We start from the raw sequence: 22,680 nt of genomic DNA on the forward strand, positions 1-22,680 counted from the left end.
CCTGTCTTAAAAGGCAGAACTCTTCTAGTCTAAAAAAACCTCATTTGTTGAAATGGGGGGAGGGGCTGTTGTTTGAACCCCTTAGGGGCTTTAAAAAAAAAATGTCTCTTTTTGCACTTTCTGAAACAAAGTACCCTATATTTTGTGGATGTACAGCTACATTTCTCATATAAGTTTGCGTAGTTTTAACACATTTATTTTCCATATTGCACCAGTACAGTTAATGAGCAACCTGTACATGTGTGGTGGTTTGTTCTGTCTAAAATGTTTATTTTGGAATAAAGAGTATAAAATATAAAAAATATTTTTTGTCCGATTCATCGATTAATCGAAAAAATAATCGGCCGATTCATCGATTTTTAAAATAATCGTTAGTTGCAGCCCTACTCAGAACCTCATCCAACCCAAGCCGCACCCGACCAACCTGCATGACATCAAGGCCCGACTTGGCCTGAAAATCTATATTCTAGTCTTTAAGGCCTACTAGTTATCTGATTTTCTTTTACTTGTGTGTGTTTGTGCATCTCTTACAGCAGCATTAGCTCGATGCATGGGGTCAGGTGGTCCCAGGAGTACCCTGTTAGTAGATGAAGAGCAGTTGTCCAGCTAGGGGAAATTTGAAGGCAAACACGGGATGCTGCAACGCAAGCAGCAGCGACCTGAGAGGGTCTAAAATTCAGGAAGGCGTGATCTACAAAAAGAAAAAAAAAATTCTTATTGTTCAGTCTTTACTAGCTGGAAGTCTCAGTTATTTACATCCTTTCCTCTGAAACTCACCCTGCAGTGAAACCTCCAGGAAGTAGTGAGTGTATTTGTCCATAAAAGCCTTAGTCTTGGACAGCGAGGACAGCGGCCAGCCGTTGTAGAGGTCGCCCTCCTGCACAGCGGCATGGAGGTAGTAGTCGATAAAGTGGGCAGGTGTGGGCAAACACAGGTTCCAGCCGAAGGTCTCCAGCAGCAGGAGCTCCATTTTGATCAGATCCTTCTTGTTAAGAACCAGGTTCAGGCTGCACATGAAGCCGAGAGAGTTCAGCTGCTCTAGTTTAGGGACCCGGTCTTCCTTCTCCTCAAACTTACCTAGAAAAAAAAAAAAAAAGAAAAAGTCAAGATAAACACAAAAGTATGTAATTTAACAACAGGTAGTTCATCTCATTAAATGCCATGGAGGATTACCGGAAAATAAAAAATTATTATAAACCATTAAATAATTTTATATATATATATATTTATATATATATAAATAAACAAACATACACACATATATACACATATATAGATGTTATGCTTGCATCCCCCCATTAAAAAAAATTTTAAATTCACACAGGTAATAATAAATACAAGTTTACTGAATGATAATTTAGTCAAATAAAATATTGTGTTTGAATTTCTATTTAAAAAAATATTCTACAAAAAGTTAAAAAAAAAAAAAAAAAAAAACATCCCAGACAAATGTAAGTACCTTGCTCATGAACAGTGAACAAACATATCTGTCAACAGGTGCAGTTGTCCTACTGAACATTGAACACAGTTTAGGTTAGGACTAGCTTTAGGTATGAAGCCATAATGGTCAGGTTTAGGGTCACGGTTAGGCTGTAAAACTTGCCAACAAATGAATGGAAGTCCATGGAAAGTCCCCAATGGAATACTGAAACCAGGCGTAAGGGTGGGTGTGTGGATTGTGTTCATGTTTTTTTAATAACTATATTTTCTTTTTTTTCTAAATTCAGTTTTTTTTATTTATTATTACTAATGGCTAACCTAATTTTTTGAAAATTGCATGATATCAACATGGTAAAAGGTGATGTAAATATTCTTATAATGCCAACTAGGCTCTCTTTGAGGTTGAGTTTCTTAGAGAACAGCAGCTGTGCCAACTGCACTAAGAGTTTATCTGATTTGCATGCAAATATTTCATTTTAAAATATTTTACAGTATTAATAACACACACTGTTAGTGAGAGTACTATATAGCTGCATCAATTTTTGCAGCAATAATCACTATAATAGCATAAAATTTGATGAAGGATTGAAAACAATGATACTGTTAGATTAAAAATAAGGACCTAAGCTTTCAACTCCTAAAAAACATCCAACACAGTAAATAACTTAGAGAACCTGGTTATATCCAGGAAGTAGAGCTAAAATTTCATCCAGAAACTCACAGTCAAGAACTATGTAGCTGTGATTAACTCCCTCTCAATTTTAAGAGCTACTTTTTTTCCATAGCAACAGCCCCGGGGCCTCAGGGGTCCATGTGGCCAATGAAGAGGGTTGTTCCTGCCTTTAATCCGAGGCTCCAAGAGGCCGCCTCTCCAAAAATTAGGAATGAGGGCGAGGAGGGTGTCAGGTTACTCTGATACAGCCACACATTAAAACTAGACACAGCTTCCAGAGAGGACTTTAAATTAGACTTAGGAGCTCCTTAAATATAAAGGCTTAATCAGTGCTGGTATGAGGGAAATATAGAATAAATCAGTAGTACATAAACTTTTCTAAATTTTAAAATTAAAAACAACACTAACTGTTCCAGAAAGCATTTTAAAAAGAGATTTCCAAGTTCTGACCAACACTGTTTAGGTTGCTGCTGATTACAACAGCAGATTTATGCATCTGCCACACTCAATGAAACAAGCTGCTTATGCACCACTGCAGGGACATATCAGAGAGAGACTGTTTTAGACGCCCTCTAAGGATAAAAATGTCACGTTTCAAGCTGAGAACAACAAAAAGCCTCAGTGGAGTTAATCTTCTGATCTAAAACCATGGCAACCAAACATTAAAGATAGGAGTGTTTATTGGCATTACTGAGTTAGAGTCAAAGGAAACACTCTGAGCCGTTGCCTGACATACTGAAGAACCCATTGATCCCTTTATCCCCACGTCTAGAGGAGCATCTTGCTGCCCCTCGTAAGTTTTATCACCAGTGTTGTGACCTATCATTAAACAGGGCAGGAGGCTAGGACGTGTGAAAGGCAGGGAGCTGCAGCCCGAAGAGCAGGGAGGTGGGAGTAATGTGTAATTAGCGTTTCTACTGCAGAACAGGAAGCACAATAAGAAACACAGCCGTTTACAGCCACCATGACTCGTTCCACGTCTCACTGCACACTTGCTACATTCTCTCACCCTTGTATCCTCAAGATCAGTGCTATGCATGCCGCTAGATGTCCACAAAAACAGCCATAAAAAGCCATCCCCCCAGAAACAACCCATAGAGCAAGGGTCTTTGAAGTTGAGACATAATCCAACCAGTTCCCTTCAGTGTTCGCCACAGTTGTGGATGAGCCACCAACAGAATTACTGATGAGAATGCATCTTAAAAAAAGAAGGCGAAAAAGCAAATGACTTCAGCTGGCTGCAAAAGAACGACAGCTGAGTATATAACAACCTCTGCCAGAGAACAGAGGTCACCTGCTGGAGATTGGATGTAAGGGAAAGTTGCGAAGTTTGCAACATGAGAACAAAAATACCATAACCTGCTTTTAACTTGAATATGTGTTTAATAAACAGGATATCTAAAATCCACAAACCTTCTAATGTCAGTTTTTATTTTCTTGCTATCAGATCAAAAGTCTCGGTACAATTGAAAACAAACCAACCCAAAACCAAACGATTTAGAGAAGACCATGTTTTATGTGAAAGCTGATTGTTGATGTTTTGAAATCTCAAGCAGGAAACACTTGGGACCTTGTAGGTGTTCTGTGGAAAAAAGTTTAATTTGCAGTTTTAGAAACAACTGGTAAAGCAAACATCCAACTCAGAGATTTCTATCAAATCTAAATGATATTATGCTGCTGGAAATAAACACATTAGAGGCATTTTTTTACTAAACCTTACTACTTTGAAATCATAATTTTTTTTAGCATTTTAAAGCAGCTTTATCTTGTTGGGGACCCTCGGAAACAGGCTGCGTGTAATCAGGAAAGACCCTCAGAGTAAAAAACAAAACATTAGTAACACTCAGTGCTTAATCTTGCTGTGAGGTGACAGTGCTAACATCCAAACCACCATGAAACCATCTGTAAATGTTACTATTTTAATTTAATAATAACAATAATTGAACTTTATAATAAGAATTTAACTTTACTGTTCTCACACTGGAGATATTCACCATCTGCATTTAAACCTGGGGAACATTCAAACTAAATTTTACAGACAGTGATAAATCTATTGTTTTTAAATACTGGCTAAATAGACACAGGTTAGATTTAACCTCAGTAAAGAGTCATGCCTTTTATATTAACCATTACAAGATCTATCAAACTGGACTTTGTGCATGTATTTGATCCTCTGTTGCTCTTTTGCACCAAACCTAAACCACAAGAGCTCCTATCAGTTTTGTCTTGGCTGAGCTAGATGGTGCATTCCTCTCTTCTGAGTTCAGCTCACCTGGAAAGAAGGCAGCAAACTGATCCTATCTCATCTCAGCAAGCAAGAAGAGACAGATGAGTAGTGCAAAGGGAAAAAGCAAGCTTCCTTTTTTATCTCCAGAAGCTGCCCCTCCATACGCAGCCAACACAAGCAATCTATCATTTCTCACAGCAGCTACAGATGATGGGGATGACGAGTCAACAGACATAGCTAAGAGGTCAAGGGTTAGCAAGAGGTGAGACCAGGATGCAGAGGCTTGTCCCAGGTGTGCTGTTTGGGAAAAGGGTCAAGGTGGAAATAGGCTGGAACTGATAAGGGTTTGATGGTAAAACTGAGGAACGTATTCTCAGACAGCGGATTCTGTGATACAAAATAATCAACTCAAAGTGTTTATATATATCAGGATAGTCGGGAAAACCTGGTTCATCAATTGGTGAAAATGTTCTGTCCTTTATTTGGTTTTATTTAATATCACATGAACAAAACTACATGAAAAATCTTTACACTGTTAGAGCAACTCCTTGTTCGTGACTGAACTGATGGAAACAAGCAGACGTTTGAGGTAGGCATGTAGAGGAAGAAGAAAACCACCCTGCTTAGCAAGCTTGTTTACAACCAAAACAAGCCATGACGCAACAGCACATTAATGCCGTCTTGAGGTCTCCAGCTCTACTTTCATGTTCTAAAATACTTGCTTTTTTTTTTTTTTTACAAAAAAAACCCAATAAGAGATGGCCAGCATGTTACTCTGCACACTGGATATTTGCAGCTGGTTCGCTTCCTCTTCTTGGTTTGCATTCCAACAGCAAGTGAACTGCAGCTGAGTTGATTTGCAAGCTAGCTCTCACTAAACAAAACAAACAATTCAAGAAAACAAACTCTGGTCCGTTTAAATTCAACCAAATAGCTCATGTGCGAAAGTGTCCAGGCTTAAAAAAATACATTAAATAAATATTTCAGGAGCGTCTAAGATGAAACTAATGGTAAATATAACATCTTTAAGCTTATTATATATAAAAGCAGATAGTCAGGGAACTATTAAGTCATTTACCTTTTGTTTTTTTATGGGGCATAAAGGTACTAAATGGGAAAAACTTAAACACAGCATCAATTTTTATTTCATTACAAAATTTAGAGATAAGTTGAAACATTAATATAGCTAGAATGTTTAATCTATTTCCTATCATTTATTTACCTTTTTGCAAATGCAGAGGTTGATGTTAACTTCCTAAAGTATTCTTAATTATTCCATCTGTTTGTTTTCTATTTTTTAATTTGAATTGACGGCCATAAAGAGACTTCTTCTCCTGATCCATCCTTTATGTGTCACTGGGAGCAAGAAGTTGGTCACAGCTCCATCACTTAATCTCTGTGTTGTTGCCCCAGGACCCGGGGACTCTGACAATGTAGTCTCAAGCTAACCTCTGACCCAAAAATCTGAATGCTTGGGTGAACATAGAGAATTGCAGAAACCCTGTTCTATGCATATGCGTGTCAAGAGTTTTGGGTGGGATTCAATGAGACGCGAGCACCTCGATTCTCATTTGGCAGAGGCATTTAGTTTTCTGCTTTCCTTCACAGTGTTTACCTTTAAAACTAGTCTGTATTTCATTCAAGGGTTTCTTAAATGTAAGAGACCTGCATGTGATTGGTTTGACTTTGAGAAAGGAATGAGGAGAGAAGTGATATCCCTGTTATTCTGCATTTCAGGGCACCCTGTTGGGTGGTGAAGTTCTAACATGTTTCACCACCTCTCCCACCCCCTCTGCCTCAATTCACCCTGTTTAACATCAGCAGCCAAACTAGCTTTGAAGTGCTGCTCTGTTCACTTCCTAGCCCCCGGGGAATGTGGGGTTGGTTTTACAGGGAGTTCTGTCCCGGGACAACTCTGTGCCCAACCCTGACAAGGTGAGAGAAGCATGGATGAAATGGTGCAGGCAGCAGAAAACGAAAATGCAACTGGAAGCCTAGCATTAAAAAGCCATTTGTTTGTTTGTTTTTCGTGTTGATATATATATATATATATATATATATATATATATATATATATATCCATTAGAAAGAAAATAATTTAGTTGTCATGGTGACCACATCCTCCTGGTTGCTTGTCTTATGGTAAACCCTGCTCCATGCAGACATACACAATAACCTCCACTCCTCAGAGTGTGCTCCCCTTCCCCCCTCTCTGGGAAGGGGCTGGCCGGCCTGCTTGCATTGACTGGCTTTTGTTTGAGGTCTGACTCGGAGAGCATATGGCAGGTGCCCCTCAGCACACAGCTCGTCCCCACCCCCGGGCTCCGACATCCGTGTATGTGCACCCTGTGGTCAACATGGCTGTGCCTCATGTGCTCAGTGGTTTCAGCAGGCTGTTCTTTATTGTTCTTGTTGTTGTTTTTCTAATACAAGCTTTTTACATCAAGCTGATCTATTTTTTTTTAACTAAAAAAATAACATTCAGCGATAAATCCAGACAAGAGCATTAATCCGGAATAAGCAGAAAAGAACAAAAACAAGCTTAAATAGAAAATACAATAACATTTTTGTTCTGGCTGACAAACACAGTAATGATGTCATCTATACAGAAAAACAGCTGCAGGATGCAAAGCTCTGACTTTGTGGACTTAAACTGGGCAGGAAGACTGATGTGATCACTGCAGGACTTCATGGAATGTAACACAAAGGAAACTTCGTGGTTCTGGGATGATGGATTCTGCCCAGAGTGGCCTTTTTTTTTGTGGGGGGGTTAAAAGCGCTCTCAAAGCTAGGCAGTATCTCTAAATAAATGGCCTGCAGTAAATAACAATTGGTCCTAAAAGGTTTTTAAAAAATCCGACTATAATCTCTGTCCTGTAAAAGGAAGAGGAACTCATCTGTTGCTAACACACAAACCCACACACACATTAGTGCCCACAAAAAACACACACACAATAGAGTAACAGGATTAGCCAGTGACTGCTGAGAGGCACAAAGAGGGTACAGATTAATTAAACAAGTGCAGAAGGCAGGAAAGTTAAAAGAAAGACAATAGTGTTTCAGAGGGGAGCAGTGAGACCCAGGCAGGTTGTTCAATAACTAGGCCAGATTCCAAAGCACCTCAAGACAGATGAAAACCTAAGTCAACTGTGAATCAAGGGGCCTTTCAAGCCTTCATCAATCATGACAGAGATTCCCCCGAGTGCTGGAGGAGCAAAGGAGAACAGAGAGCCACAGCAAATGAAAGCTACGATTAGAAGATTCAATACAAAGTCTAATTAATGTGTTAGAGATTCATTAAACAAAACTCCACTCAGGTCTGGACAAAAAAACTCAACTTAAATGACTCTAAAATCTATTTTACAATCTCTAGAAATTATTTTATCATCTAAACATGGTGACTTCTGATTGAAGATAGTCTGTTTCAACTCACATGTTCCCCCTCACACACACACACATACTCCCAAGTGAACATGCTCTCTTCCAGACTCCCATTCTGACAGCATCATTAGTCTAATTATCCATGATGCCAAGGGCTGCATTAATGCATGAAAAAAGCTCACAGTCTGCTAATCACCAGACAGACATTGAGACAGTAATAACCACCAAGCAACCTGCACCGTGCATCAGCAGGATATGAATGATTAACGCACCTGCTTCAACACAAAGCTAAAAGAAATACCAAGATTTCACAGCAAAAGAGGAAAAATTGAAAGCACAAAAAAAAATAGCTGGAAAAAGATTTATCGAGAAGAGAGAAAAAAGAAAAACATAACTAATTGTAAGCAAACTATGATTTAAAAGAGGAACTTTCTGTTAGAACACCAAAATATTTCCAGTTCTAAGACCAAAATCTCCTTTAAAGCCTTTTTTTCCTCTTCATCTTCAGCAGGTTTTACTCTCAGCTACAAAGGAAATCATAAAAGATAAAGAAGATGATGAAGATAAAGATCCTACATCAAAACTGCCCTGTTCATCATTTTTAGGAGAATAATTATGTTTTTTAAAGAACATAAAGCAATTGTAAATGGTGGAAATCTCCCAGTTATGGGATACTGACAAACTCTACAAGGCATAGACACTATAGACACTATAGACAAAAGGTAATACTAGCTTTGCTCAACATGCAAACTGCTACTAATTAAAATGCCCATCCAATCTATAAGGATTTCTGCTTCAATAGTAAAACCCTGCTTTACTAAAATCTGCGCAAAAGACTAATTTCTGGCACATATTTTCACCTTTTATCCTAATATAAACAACAAGTCAATTCTTTATAAATAAGAGAAAAGTTTCTCTTCATAATACCTTTCATAGATTCTAAATATATTCAATGCATTGATACATACATAAACCAAAAAATCTCAGTGGTCCATCTCTAACCGCCCAACCCCCACACAAGAAAAAAAAATACTAATTCAAATGCACATTCTTAAAGTTGTCAAACTTGCTTCAATCACATTGAACTGTTTTTATTTCTAACACATTTAACGCCCAATGTTAAATGAGTGTTAAATGTGTTACTCTCACTTTCTGTGAGAGTGAAGTCTGAGGGTCTCTACTGCGATGCTTAAATTAGCCTTTTTTTCAGGAAATGCTTCACCTTTAGCAGAAACCACAGAAGCTTTAGGCTGAGAGATCCAGCTGAAGCGGCTGTTTACATCCAGATGAAATAACGCACCATTTTCAAAATAAAACTAACTATTGTAAGGCAACGAAAGACAAAATTCTCAATATTCCTTCCAACAAAGGAACCTACTTAAAACTAATAAGGTTCTTAAAACAGTTCCTGAACTTACTGGCTAGCAGCAAACAGGAGAGGGCGATGATGTAGAGCTGTTTCACAGCAACATCGTAATGGTCCATGAACAGGTCGAGCAGATAGACGGCCAGGTGACGTGCAGTGGGACACAGCTGGTATCGGTTGCTTAAGATGGCCAGCAAGTCTGCAAAGTAGCGCCGCATTCCAATCTGAGGAGAGTGGGCCCGGTAGATAGGCAGCTTCAGCTCCTGGGAAGGGGAAAAGAAAGATGAGACATGTTAAAAAAACAACAGGGGGTGATAGGAGCAGGGTGGGCAGGAAGTTGGGATGATATTGGTATGCATGATAATAGTGATCTTTTCACATCTCCCATTGACTGAGTTTAAGTATGCTGAAAACATTCATAAAGAGAGATAGTTTCAACATTAGAAAGAAATGATTCAGCCTTGCTGAATTTGAAACTGCTACAGAAAGCTGAAGCTAATTTGGATCATTGCAGGCAGCTTTGAACAATGGGTTAGGGTTTGTGAGCGTGTAGCCTGGGGAGGGAGGGACTTCCTCTGCCAGAGTTCAGCAGCAGATAGGATTAGGTTTCACCCCTAACACATCTCCTATTCATGTTCAATTAGCTGCATGTGTTTCAAAGTGGAAAGAAGACACTCTTGGGCATTAGCATTAGATCAGCCTAGGGTTTCTTTCTGAATCACCTTCAACTAAGCTAGAAAGAAAAAAAATGTTGCCTGCGAATCCAAAAACCTTTAAAATGGCACATGGGCATTTATAGAGCAGCCAAAAACGCTTAAGCTGGGTTAAGGACTGGTTATACTCCCTGCAGATACGGCCGAGGCGGTGAGGAAGTGGGGGCAAGTTTGTGCGACAACGGAGGGACATGAGGGCGAAAAAGAGCAGGGATCCAGGTGGAAAAAGGCTCCCAGCGTTTTCACGCACCTCGCTCTTCAAGCTGGTCAAACTTCACGAGTTGTTTTCCGCAATTGCGGTCATACAAACAAAACAAGCGGACCTCCTGTCTGCGGTCACCTACAATTTGGGAAAGGTGCAGCAGAGTGTCTGCGGAGGGGGCGCAGACGTCTTTATTCACTGCGACACCTAGGCAGACGGCCTAGTTTCAAAGTATAAATCAGCCTTTACCTTTTACAATGCTGAAAACCTTTTAAATAAGAGTTGACAAACAATAATATAGGTTTGATTAGAGAATGCCATCAGGTAGATCAATGTGTACACAATCAGGAAAGTATATACTTCTATGTGCATTGCCTGACTAAAGCAAAATTTCAAAGAAGTGGCATAATTTCCTATCATTTCTACAGTGAGTTCTGCTGGTTGGAAAGACTCTTGCTCATTAAACAGCTGGTATATTGTTCTATATCAAAAATATCTGCTAGCTGGAGAGTAGCCAAGTTTTAAGATAAGCTCTCATGAAAACATGTTTACAGTCAATAGCATTTGCAGTGAGGGCAAAACTGCTAACACAGTCAAGTTTCAAACTGTTTTTTTTTGGGCACACCTACCCCCCCCAAAAAAGAACAGGGCAATGCTCCGACTGACACTTCAATGGAATCCAAAAATAAACAGTGCCCCCCCCTCCCTGCATCAATCTATAGCAGCAGCACCACCCCCAGAGCCTCTAACTCCCATATCAACTGATCCTCCCAAAATTCTCCTCCCCTCCCACTGCCTCTGGTCCATCTGTCTGTCTAGAGGTGCAAGGGCAGCAGGAGGAAGGGAGGGGGGATGAAGGAGGGGATGGTTGAAGGGAGGAGGCTGCTGCAGTCTGGAGGGCTTGGGAGGTGGTGGTGGGTCTGCATGGAGCAGAGAAGTGCCTTTGTGGGGGGAACCGCACCGTAATTAAGGATTCCACAGCTGCCTGCTGATTTGCATGTCTGATAATTTGCCACATGCTACACAGCCCTGCTATCTCCCACATCAGGGCATTATCACTGCAGCAAACGTCATTAGGGCTGGATGAGACGGTGGGGGTGCGGGCGCCATGCAGGAGATCTGAACGCTGTGTGAGGCTCTGATAATGATTCCACCATTTTTTAATACTACACTGTAGTTTTTTTTTTTTTTTAATGGGGTGGGGGTTAAGTAAATATCTAACAATTAGGAGAATATCTAACAATCTCTGCTGATCAAGACAGTTTGTTTATGTTCGCCTTTAAATTTTTAAACACTCTGATATGTTGCAGCATTTATATCAAGAGCATCAGCGATTTTATTGACTCTAAGTTAAGCATAAGTTTGGTCATAAGTGAGCTTGTTTTGCAGTAAATTCCTAAAACCTTAAAATGTGACCCAGTTTAAATCTGTCTTAGACATTTAGTAACTTGGATTTTTCTTTAATAATCTTAGATTCCTTATACTTGTTTTTTCTCTTTAAAGCTAGCCATTTTTTTGGTTTAATACCAACTGGACATAACCTTTAACAAAAGCTTTTTTCTGGCTATACAGAGAACCCTTTAATGTCATCCTATTTTCTTCCCTTTAAACATGCTTTGTAATGGCTTCAGAAGGTTCAACAGGTTATAACACATGATAGCTTATCAGATTTCCTGAAATGCATTTCAAGACAAATGCAATCACTGCTAAGGTATATTTTTTTTAAAACAAGAAAACAAAAAAAATGCACGAGAGAAAAGGGGAAATTATACAGAATCATCATTTATGAATCATATAGTGCAAAACAGAGTGGTATTCTGTACCTGGAAAAACCCTCTACAGAGCATCCTCACTGCTGACTCAGTTGAACACACCACGATTTAAACAGGAGGACACAATAAAGTGATTTTCTTATATGAGTCATGGTAAGTGTGTTCTTCCGTGTTCAACAAAGGTATTGTACTACAAGGTACACCATAATAAACTGGGACTGTTGGTTAAGATGCAGTGGGAAACACAGATGTAGGGCGACCAAACCCCAGCATTAGGCTGACAGTAATGCTCTCTGATTATAGTAAATGGAAAGAAAATGTGGGTGTTCTGTCAGTTTCCGCCTCCATGCAGATTTTCTTTCTTTCCCTTTTTCTGAGTCAGACAATGTCCAGCGTGAGAAATCTGAATCCAAATGACTGAAAAACATCTGGTTAGAACTCCTAAATGCCACAACCATCACTCTTCTCAAGATGAAAAACAATTTATAGACACCTGATATTCATATCCCATAGGGCCTTTCGCTCCACAGGGGTCATCTGTTGAAAATGCCAGTCAAGTTTTTAAATGTCTCAATTAGGGTGAAACACTGAAAGGCACGATCACGCAGTGGGAATAATTAACACATTCCTAATTACTAAATCTAGTAATAGAGTTATATCTAAATTAAGATTAAAAAGGAAACAGAGCATGAATGTTTTACTTTCCTCTCTCTGATAAGACATTTTATATTTGTTTTTAAAAAGCTACAAATACAGTGTTTGCCAGGGAGAAAAAAAAAAAGTGTTTTTTACTAAGCATCAACACCAAACAAAAAGCTTTACCAACATTAGGGATGATACTCTTAATTGTTTGGTAACAATATTACTGGCTGAGTCATTCTCTGTCAAAACCAGCTTTAAATATGCAACAGCGGCTGCTTTTCAAGACGTACTCAATTAAATGCAAATATTATAAAAAATATTTCATTATACTTTTTTCAGGGACTTATTCTTATATAAAACAATTTTTGATTAACACAAATATGAGTTTTTTAAATAATATAATATTCTGTCTATTAAGGATTTTTAAACACATTTTATGATGACAATCAACCAATCTGATATGTGAACAGACACTTAATTAGCCCACATACAGTGCATTGGAATAAAAGAAAATGTAACCTTCCTTTTTAAGATTAAACTACAATGCTACATGTGAAAAATAATGTAGAACAATTCATGCTTCAATACAGAATATTCTCCCTGGCTCTTTAATTGGAGAAAATATAAATGTATGATTATAAAGAGGTCGATTCACTTTAATTTATTCTAATCCCTAAAAAGAGTGGAACAATCATTGAATACTTTTTGTTGCAATTTTCACCACATCCATACAATTTTTTATTAAGCCGTTTACAACTTATGTGTCACAAATTTTCCCGTGTTTAATTGTAAATTTCTTTGTGCAATCGGTCGGCTAAATACTAAAACTGAAAGAGTGTTCTCATTTTCACCTACACACATGATACTGGTGCCACTTTAAAAGAAACTCTTCCTCTTTCTGGTATTTTTTTCCCCCCAATGAGTCGTTAGAAAATGTTTCTAACATACATACAGTCATTTTTTGTCTAAACTTTTCATTTTAAAATATCAAAACAATAGAAAAAAACAAGTTAACATATTTGGATGAAAAGTTCCTGTAAAACTAGGCTGACTTAGACGTGTAACAAAAAAATAACCTCCTTGTTCCAAACTAAAAGGCAGTAATTATATCTCTGTCACTATCAAGGAGTCTGTGGCTGTCATTTTTGTTCCGGTTATTAAATTTGCATGTGTACCACTGGCTGTGCTAATCCATTAAAAACTACTTATTTTTTAAATGCATGGTGCAATTCTGAAAATCCCACTTCACTTAATTCCAACATGAGAAAAAACAAACAAAAAAAAACAGCATACATGTCAAATGAACAGAGTCACAGGTGAGGTTTTCAGCCTTTTTCATCAAATATCAAAATCCTTCATTTTGAACAACTTGCAGAGCTTTTAGCCGTATTTTAGAAGTCAACCATGGGGTTTACACTAGCAATGGATTTAAACAGATTACCTTTTTGTTTCCGCCAACAATGGGCTACATTACCATTATTATGGTTAAAAATCATCTTCATTTTGCCTAATTAAGAACTGTTACAAGTCAATTAAAATTAACACAATAATTCAAAGCTGATTTTATTTTAATGGTAAAATCTAAATGACTATTAGTCCATCTAATATTAATGATGAGTATTCAGGAATTTTCTTACGCTTTAAAGTAAATCTATCCACATTAATGACAGCAGCAGATTCCAATAAAATTATTTACTTCAATTTCAAACTACACACGTGATCATAATGCGGTTTACATTCAATTAAAGATAAAAGCAATGTATTAATTAATAGGAGGCTAACTCACCTTATTGCGTAAGGACTGATGGATGTCTGAAGCCAGCTGTCCTTTCCACCACTGCAGCTCCCTCTCCATCCTTCCCATTCAGGGGAGGCGACCACAATCAAGTTTAACCTGCTGAGATGGATGCATCCCAAACGGGACAAAGATAAGATACCTCAAAGTGCAGGAAACAAGGCAAAAAGTGATTAAAGCTGCGATATTTACAGCTTTAATGCAGCTTTACAGGCAACATCCTTGAGATAAGCACTATAATTTATGTTTTTTTCTGTTAATCTTTTAATTACAGAAAAATATAATGCTAAAACTAAATTAATATATATTTAAAGTATATATATATTTTTAAATAAACCAACCAGAACAATGTTGGTGCTAATTAAACAGCAGTACTCTGCTAACACAGGCCATCTTCTCTGCGAGGATATTTAAATGGCTCATTTAAATGTCCGCTCGGCCACGCTGCGGGTCACATTGTTTCTATAAAGCGTTTAACATATCTTCCATTTAAAAGCTATCAAATAAATCAGAAAAAATAAATATAATTAAAAAAAACACATAATTTAATTCGTAAATAGAATATTACCACGACGTGAGACCGAGATGCCGTCCCATCGTGCTCTAATTTTCTTCACAGGTTTAAAACAAAGAAAAACATTCCAGTAACACTAAAAACTGCAGCTTTATGTCAACAATAATGCCGGTTTTCTTTCAAAGTAAAACTTTTCACAGCAGTAGTTAATACATGTGGCTCTCACCGTTCCGTCGGGAATGCCCCCCAGACCCTCTTTGTCTCAGTCCGACATCCTGAATGAGAGAACTCCTCCGCGGCTCAACTTTTAAACAGACCTCTCTCTGACGCCGAAAACACAAAACTTCACGTCCGATGGGGAGCTCATCAGACAGCCACCAATAAGAAAATTCCACCGAAGGCTCTTCGGTTCAACCTGTTTTCCCCAAACAGTTCACACTTTTTTTCCTGCCACAATCTGCGCCGCCGTTTTCTCTCCGGTGGCTCGGCTTTGACAAAGTAGCCTCTTCGGCTGCGCCAGCTGCTGCTGCTGGGCTCGTGCGCCGCACGTTAGGTTCCTCCTACTATAACATGGGATTTGTAGTCTTTTAACCAGGTCTCTATGAAAACTACAACTATCAAATATAGGTTGCTGCAATCCAATATAGGCGGTAGAATACAAATGTAAATATGTAGTAACCTTAGAAAAAATTGAAAAATAAAAAATAAAAATGTATTTAGATATATAAACATAGCAAATAAATAATAAAATCCTGAAACCATTATTTTGATATTTATTTATTTCATGCTTCCAACTCTACAGGAAGGAGGCTCAAAAAGTGTCGCAATTCAATAGACATATAGAAATGAAAATGTCTACATGTTATAAATCTACAAGCATAAGAATCTGTTTTATTATATGAAATGTATATTTAAATTATATTTTTTACATACTTATTTTATAGTTTTAGATCAAGATGCAACCATAAAATCAATAATTAGGTATTTTAATTATTAGGGATTCTTTTGATTGAATTAAAGGAAAATAAATGGATATTTGATGAAAGGGTAAAAATATTTTTCAGGAATTTTAAATAGAACTATTTAATAGCATGTTAAATTGAAGTTGCCATAATTTCCCCAAAGTTGAGGGTTTTGTGTGTAGGGCTAATATTGTCATACAGCAACATTAAAAATAAAGCAAAAACAAATATTTATGATTATATTTTAATTAATTTATATGTTTATTTATATTTATTATTTACAAAATTGTAAAGTAAAAAATGAAAATTGTGAAATTGCACCTTTCCTTTCTAACTTTGAATGTTAATTTCTCCTCCATTGTAATATGAATCTAAAACTAACCAAATTGTAAAGCAGATCATAGGATAAATGTATTGAGAAGGTAAAAAAAAAACATTTGAAGGATGCATAAATGTTAGTTTACATTACTTATTTCTAGGGCTGTCCCAATCCGATACTAATATCGGAAATCGGTCTGATACCGTATATCGGAATATACCGGCATGTGTCTAATTTCTGAGATATTAGAAAGCTCATAGAAACACTTTGCTTCAATCTGCCTTTGTTTAAGCTTAATGCAGCTCTTTGGTGTAAAAGAAATAAGGCACATGATGTTGTTGACTTCTGTTCTCTATTTGAGAAATATCACTCAATCATGCCTTTCTATCATTCCACCCTATAAAATAAGCAAAAACAGTATGTATGATTCATTTATGCTCATGGCACTTATACTTATATTGTATTGGGTCAATATAGGTATATTCAAAGTTCAATTTCTGTATTGGGAAACCCTTATTTAGTTTTAAATAATAATTTGCATATTTTCGGGTCTACTTCTGCTTTCTTTCACTTCATTTGAATTATATCTAAATACTTCAGACTGGAATAAACTCATCCTGAATTGAATGTCAATTTCCATCAATAATGCTTTTTAATATCTTCTCTTTTCTGTTGCTCTCTGACTTTGACATTAAGCAACCAAGTGGTCCCATTAACATAATTGCTTCTAAAGCTAATTTTAAGCTATGCTTTGATCATACTTTTACTTTCTGATCGGATGTTAAGAAAAAAGACAAGCTAAAATTTCACAGTCTTTTGTTTAGATTTACCTTTTTGGTCAAGGGTCCAAAGCTGATGTGGAAAAGAATAACAGAACAAGGAAAATTTATTAGATCTAATATGTAAAATGTCCTTTTTAATTAATTTATTGCTTTTTATAAACACTTTTACTACTTAAATTATTTAAAAATGTATTCAACATGTTTGGAGTTCTTACCATTCTTTGAATCATAAATTTGACTGAAGCCACATATTGTTTGCATTTCCTCCTCATTTTTGGATTAATTAATTAAATTATTATATTATTTACAATAACCTCCATGAAAGTAGTCTTTGAAAGGGGAAAAACGTTTTCTAAAAGTTGTCTCTATATCAGGGAAATGAAAGGGATCATTGCAAGCATCAAATCCTTTTGTTTTTTGTCCTTCTGATTTTCAGCAGTTTCTTTACTTGTTACGCCCCCTGGTGGCAGGATATTTTTTTTAAACTGCTGGAAGAATTGTGAAGCATCTTATTTCTTCCCTATAATAAATCAGACGATAAAACTGGAGTATTCAGGTCTAGAGCGTCAACTATCATCCTGACTATTTGCCTTGTTATCCGCCTCATTGAGAAACTCCTGATCAGCGTAAATGAGAAACCCGGTGAAGGTGCTGTCTGTCCAGAAAGGGTCAAAGAAGAGTCCATTCTGCTCTGAGTAGAAGATCTGCAGCCACACCTGATCTGACTCTTTGAGGTGGAGTATAGTAGAGCCGGATGCCACATCATGGTTCCCTGTGTTGGCATCAAATGTCTTGATCTTGTACTGACCATTATGCACCAGTCCAATTGCCAGGTGTTTATTGGCCAGTGTTATATCATAGGTGAAATAATAGACCCCGGGGATCTCACAGACAAACTTCCCGCTGGTGGAATTATAATGATTCCCTTCATTTAGAAGGATCCGGCTAAAACGGATTGGCATTCGTTCTTTTGGATAACTCTTTGTCACCGCCACAGAGAAGGCCGATCGAGCCACAGTGCCACAGTTGCAGCCACCAGGGGCTCCTTGTTGGCCGCTGTCTCCCATTTCTCCTTTTTTTCCTTCTTTTCCTGCCACACCTGGTGGTCCACGTTGGCCCCTCAGTCCCCGGGGTCCTGCCTTGCCGATAACGCCTTCACGGCCTTTCACACCTGGCTTGCCAGGGTTCCCGGTTCTTCCTGGATCCCCTGAGGGAAGACACAATATAACTTGTTTACAACCCAACACATGGTGGTCTTAGACTGGAAACAGATGCAAAGTAGGAGTTATATGCAAGAATTAGGGTCCTTCTGAATTCTGTTTTAGATTTGATTTGGTTTTTCAATACATTGTGAACAGCCACACACTATAGCATTAATTATTGGGATTTTTGTGAAAGATAAACACTGTCAGTGACTGTTTTAAAGTATCTAGTATTAGTCTGTATTTTATCAAACCCTATTAAACTGCATGCTAATTATTAAGCCAAAACTAGCATAGAGTAAAAGAAACATATTTTTGAATACTCAGATTAACGCTGAAAGTTGGGTAAAGCTGCAGTGAGTTACCTCCATCTCCTTTCTGTCCCTTTTCTCCATCTTTTCCGTCTGGACCATCCAACCCTGGTGGACCCATAGGGCCTATGGACCCTGGGGGTCCAGGAGCTCCTGGCAGTCCTGGTGGTCCTGCCGGGCCAGGCAGACTGCAAACCAGCTGAGAGGAATGGATGGTGTAATTACGACCTTTCTTTGATGAGGAATTTGTTGTCTGGGTGATGGCAGCAGGCAGCAAACAGACGATCATGCACATCTGGAGCACTGCAGCCACTGCAGAGGCACAAGAAGAGGGACAGAACCTATTAAAGGCCCTCTATTTGATTCGCTTTTGCATGCAAGGAGGAAAACATGGAACTAACAAGTTGTTCTATGAACAGAATGTACAGAGTCTATGCAAGTACCACTGTTAAAAACAGGAAAGCATTCATTTTAAAGTTGTGGTTACTTTTAAGGTTTTACTCAGTCCTTTGAAGAAGCTGTAAGTCTATTTTTTAAAGGCTGAGTAGGAGCCAGTTGCTCTATACATGTTTTACAAATGGAACAAGTCTGCAGCTTTAAAAAGATAAAGAATCAACTCACTGGTTGAGAAATGACGTCTCTGGGTTATTTTCCAGCTCTGCTTCTCCTTTTTTTATCAGCATTAAGATGCAGCAGCTTCTCCTCATGAAGGTTCAGTAAACTGTTTTAATGTTCTTCAAGAGAAGCTCTGCAGAGACCCGCTTGAACCAGGGAACCAGAGTCCAAAACATCCGCCCTGTTTATGCAACAGCTGGGCCCAAAGAATATTTCCTGCATGATGTCATTAATTTCAAGACAGTTCACAAGGATACCACAGCTGAGGCCATGACAATACTCAGCAACAAACTGTTACTACGAGAAATGAATAAGTAGGTGTGATTCTGATTGAACAAAGTGGTCTGCAGAACTGGATCTAAGGCAGAAGGGTTATTAGAAATGTGTTTATGTCATAAAGGAATAAATAGTAAAAAAAAAATACACAGAGTTTGGGGGAGGAATGATTTGAGCTCAGCAGATTGTGGTCTCTATATGTGCCCGATTTCCTGTTAAATTAACAACATGCACAAGGACACTGTTTTCCAAAAAACTGTACAGCAGGGGTCTTCAATGTTTTCCAGGCCAAGGACCCCCAAACTGATGGCGAGATGGAGCAGGGACCCCCTAATTATATATATTGTATGAAATTGTGTTATATCAAACTAGTCCTAAAGTCACTCTATTACAGATGGAGTAATGTAACAAAAGTAATTCCTCCCTGGGGATTATTAAAGTATTTCTGATTCTGATTCCTGGTTGATGGGTGTTGTGAATGAAACGGTGCCCAGCTTGAAAGAGCTCCTGTGTGTCACTGAATGTGTGCATTGAAGACTGAAGGACATCTTCTGCTTTCATTTATCTGTTTACTACAGTGTGTTGAATTCATTTTAATGTGGATTTAAAGACATTTCAATTAGTGGAAAAAATTACAGGAGGGAAATATAAAAAAAAAAGTCTAATCAACCAAAACTTTCACGACCCCTTAGGGGTCACGGACCCCCTATTGAATACCTCTGCTCTCCAGCATTTCCTTTGTTGTAAACTTTTCCCTTGTTGCTGATAGACATCAATTTCCAGATGGACAATAAAAGATCATTCTATTCAATTATTATATCCACACAGTCATTTATTTTGTTGAATCTGAACTTCTTCAAACCCCTACCAATAAAAAACAATGACTAAAATTAATATTTTTAAACTTTTTGCAATCAAAATAAACAGTTAAATGGCAGAAAAGTAATTTAATACAACTCAAGATTGCCAACTCCTTGGAAAATAAAGGGATACTTCTTTGCAAGGCCTTTGTCTTTGTTGTTACCTCAAATGTTTGCTTTCCTGTTGTCTATATGAGGATTTTAGAAATATTTTACTCAAATATGAATTAGGAAAATTCAATTGTTTCTAAATATGGTTCAGTTCTTTTTTTCGAAAGGTGGTTAGCCACCCTAGGGGGAAAAAGAAACAGATACGATCACTGGCAAAATCCCTGAATGAAAAAAAGACAATCAATTTGCCCTGTCTGACCTCAAAGGCGCTACACCATTAATGACCCTCTTCAACCTGAAAAGATCTCTGGCATCACTGCTCATTTTCCATGTTTAAATATGACTAAGCTAGCTTCCATTTCCCCTCATCCTGACACTGAACTCCCACACCTAGCCCCTCCCCTTAGGGTCCATTAGGACCAACCATTGTACTATGGTGACATGTTTAAAAACAAAAGTTGGATAATGCTTGCATATGGGGTGAGTTACACTTTAGGTTTTTAGTACATTGTTTTTTCAGTTGAGCTTAAATTTCATAAAGTGTGGAGCAGGTTTTGCATTTTAATGCTTCAAAAGTTAGAGCATTTAACTCCAATGAGAACAAAATATTTTTTGTCCTGAACTGCAAAACGTCACAATCTGCAGCTTTATTTTATTCAACTATGATTTAAAAAATGTCAGTTAAATCCCAAATCTATATTTTTAATATTAGAAATCTGTGAATGTTGTGATGTAGCACGAGATCATATCTAAAAATAAAATGTAACTCAAAACTCTAAAAACAGTTCAAGTGCAGTAGATAAATCCATTTAACACAGGTTGATGGTTTTTTTTTTTATTAAAGTTTGACATTTTAGCTGGTTTGTATTATTTTAGAAGTTTTACTTATGCAGAGGTTTCTAGAAAGAAAAAAAAAAAAGAAAAGAAAAACAGTTTAAAGTACTTTTTACATATAGCGCTGTTCAAAATGAAATTATGGAATTTTGATGTAAAGTTCTAGGATGTGTCAAAAAGGAAATACAATAAAAAAAAGTTTACAGCCATCACTCCTAAACTTTATGCCTCCAAGAAAAGTACAGGAACAGAAGGTGTCAAACACCTGTTCAGCATTAGAGATGGAGTATAGCTGTAACTCTACTAGAGTGCAGAACGTTTAGGATAATCATCAGGGATTAAGAGGAGGTCACTGTCCAAGGAAGGAAGCCATTGGATCATCAGGTCGACTGCGTTTCATACGGAAGGCCTCCATCTCCTCTTCAGTCGGCGCCTTAACTTCCTGTAGGCTGTAATAGGGCCTCTTCCTCTCATCCATCTGCATCAACGCATCTACATGCTTCACGCGCTTGTCCTCCGCTTCCAGGGCCTGGGTGGTAATATGACGAGCAGAGCTCAGTGAAAATGCAAACGGTAAAATCCTTTCACCAGAAAACGCTTGTTTACCTTCTTCAGCTTCTCCTTCTTCTTTTCTTCATCCTCCGAGTCGCTGCTGTCTGAGCTGTGCTTCTTGTTCTTTTTATTCTTCTTTTTCTTCTTCTTCTCTTTCATCTTTTCTTGATGCATCTAGAAATTAAAAAAGGGAAACATCAGCAATAGATGGAAACATACAGTATAATAAACAAACTCAGATGTCCAATCACTAAGTGCTAAATCTTTTTTACTTCTAGCAAAGTCTTTGGCTGTTCTTCTTCCTGTGGCTCCTGCAGACCCTCTTCAAACGGAGCACACTCACCCGTGTTTTCCTAATTAAGGAGAGAAGAAAAAAAAAAAGTTACTGTTTGAAACAATACAATAAAATGGGAACGTGGGCCTAAAGAACAGACTGGCTCGGTCCCGTCCAGTAAAACATTCAATACAGGGTTAGATCTCTTTCTATATGAAGTATGGAGACAATCAGCTGCTGGTTTAGCTGACAGCTTAAAAAGGTCCATGTTGTTTTAATGTCGTAGGGAAGCGGCCGTTCCAACCGATGCATTTCCGAGTTCTCCAGAGTGGTGCCCGACTTTACACGAGAGAATAAAGTGAATGTGATTGGACGATTATCAAGGGGGCGGGGTTGTTGTGGCGGAAGGTTCGCAAGCTTTTTGGTTGTGTCCGGTGTTTCAAAAGCATCTTGTTACCCAGGTAGCAACTTAGTGCTAATAGGTTCCTAATGGGAAATTCCATTGGGACCAAGTAGCAGTTAGCAACGACACTGTCAAGGAACGCTATGGACAGCGTAAACATGCAAGAGGAGGAGAGTTTAGTGTCGGAGGTCGTGGACGAGTCTCCTCCGTCATACATTTTTTATTTAGAGCAGGAAAGAGGGGACATAGTTGTTGTGGAAGAGGACGCCAGGGCGGCAGAAGCTTGGTTTGGTGTAGAAGGCTTACAGCCGTACATGTTTGAGCCGTTGCCTCGCAACGCTGCCAGTTCTGTTAGCTCTACGCCTGCTGAAGACACAGACGTCCATCCCTGTGAACACTGGGACGGAACGAAATGGAATAGGAAACTATTCTTATTTCTTATTTCAATCCTTGC

General features: G+C 38.1%; 3 protein-coding genes across 4 annotated transcripts in view; all 3 read right to left on the bottom strand.

Annotated features, from left to right (window-relative positions):
* Nucleotides 1-15,253, bottom strand: part of ccnjl (cyclin J like) — a 21,166-nt gene extending 5,913 nt beyond the window's left edge. The window contains exons 1-5 of one of the 2 annotated variants that reach the window (XM_015401090.1): nucleotides 14,952-15,253; nucleotides 14,203-14,310; nucleotides 9,140-9,350; nucleotides 778-1,077; nucleotides 532-691 (exon numbers count right to left, since the gene is read on the bottom strand). In XM_015401090.1, coding sequence (XP_015256576.1) covers nucleotides 532-691; nucleotides 778-1,077; nucleotides 9,140-9,350; nucleotides 14,203-14,280 — 749 coding nt within the window. In that variant the 5' untranslated portion in view covers nucleotides 14,281-14,310; nucleotides 14,952-15,253. Of the gene's footprint in view, nucleotides 1-531; nucleotides 692-777; nucleotides 1,078-9,139; nucleotides 9,351-14,202; nucleotides 14,314-14,951 lie in introns of both variants that reach the window. The other variant, XM_015401082.1, reaches the window with a different exon arrangement.
* Nucleotides 15,254-16,531: 1,278 nt separating this feature from the next.
* Nucleotides 16,532-19,091, bottom strand: c1qtnf2 (C1q and tumor necrosis factor related protein 2). The gene is made up of 3 exons (XM_015400543.1): nucleotides 18,923-19,091; nucleotides 18,356-18,613; nucleotides 16,532-17,995 (listed from the first exon to the last, which is right to left on the bottom strand). Coding segments are annotated over exons 1-3 (900 nt in total). The 5' UTR covers nucleotides 18,924-19,091; the 3' UTR covers nucleotides 16,532-17,354.
* A 2,057-nt stretch (nucleotides 19,092-21,148) lies between these two features.
* The window catches only part of slu7 (SLU7 homolog, splicing factor), a 9,079-nt gene continuing 7,547 nt past the window's right edge, over nucleotides 21,149-22,680 (bottom strand). The window contains exons 13-15 of the mRNA XM_015400509.1: nucleotides 21,822-21,902; nucleotides 21,604-21,723; nucleotides 21,149-21,526 (exon numbers count right to left, since the gene is read on the bottom strand). Coding sequence (XP_015255995.1) covers nucleotides 21,347-21,526; nucleotides 21,604-21,723; nucleotides 21,822-21,902 — 381 coding nt within the window. The 3' untranslated portion in view covers nucleotides 21,149-21,346. The remainder of the gene's footprint in view (nucleotides 21,527-21,603; nucleotides 21,724-21,821; nucleotides 21,903-22,680) is intronic.

This window comes from Cyprinodon variegatus, unplaced genomic scaffold (genome assembly GCF_000732505.1).
Source record: "Cyprinodon variegatus isolate N-32 unplaced genomic scaffold, C_variegatus-1.0 Scaffold31, whole genome shotgun sequence".
NCBI lineage: Eukaryota > Metazoa > Chordata > Actinopteri > Cyprinodontiformes > Cyprinodontidae > Cyprinodon > Cyprinodon variegatus.

What these genes read in the sequence shown, in the direction of transcription:
- c1qtnf2 (XM_015400543.1), bottom strand. An exon ending in GGGACAGAAAGGAGATGGAG is followed by an intron (nt 17,996 to 18,355) that starts GTAACTCACTGC and finishes GTCTTCCCTCAG; the next exon opens with GGGATCCAGGAAGAACCGGG.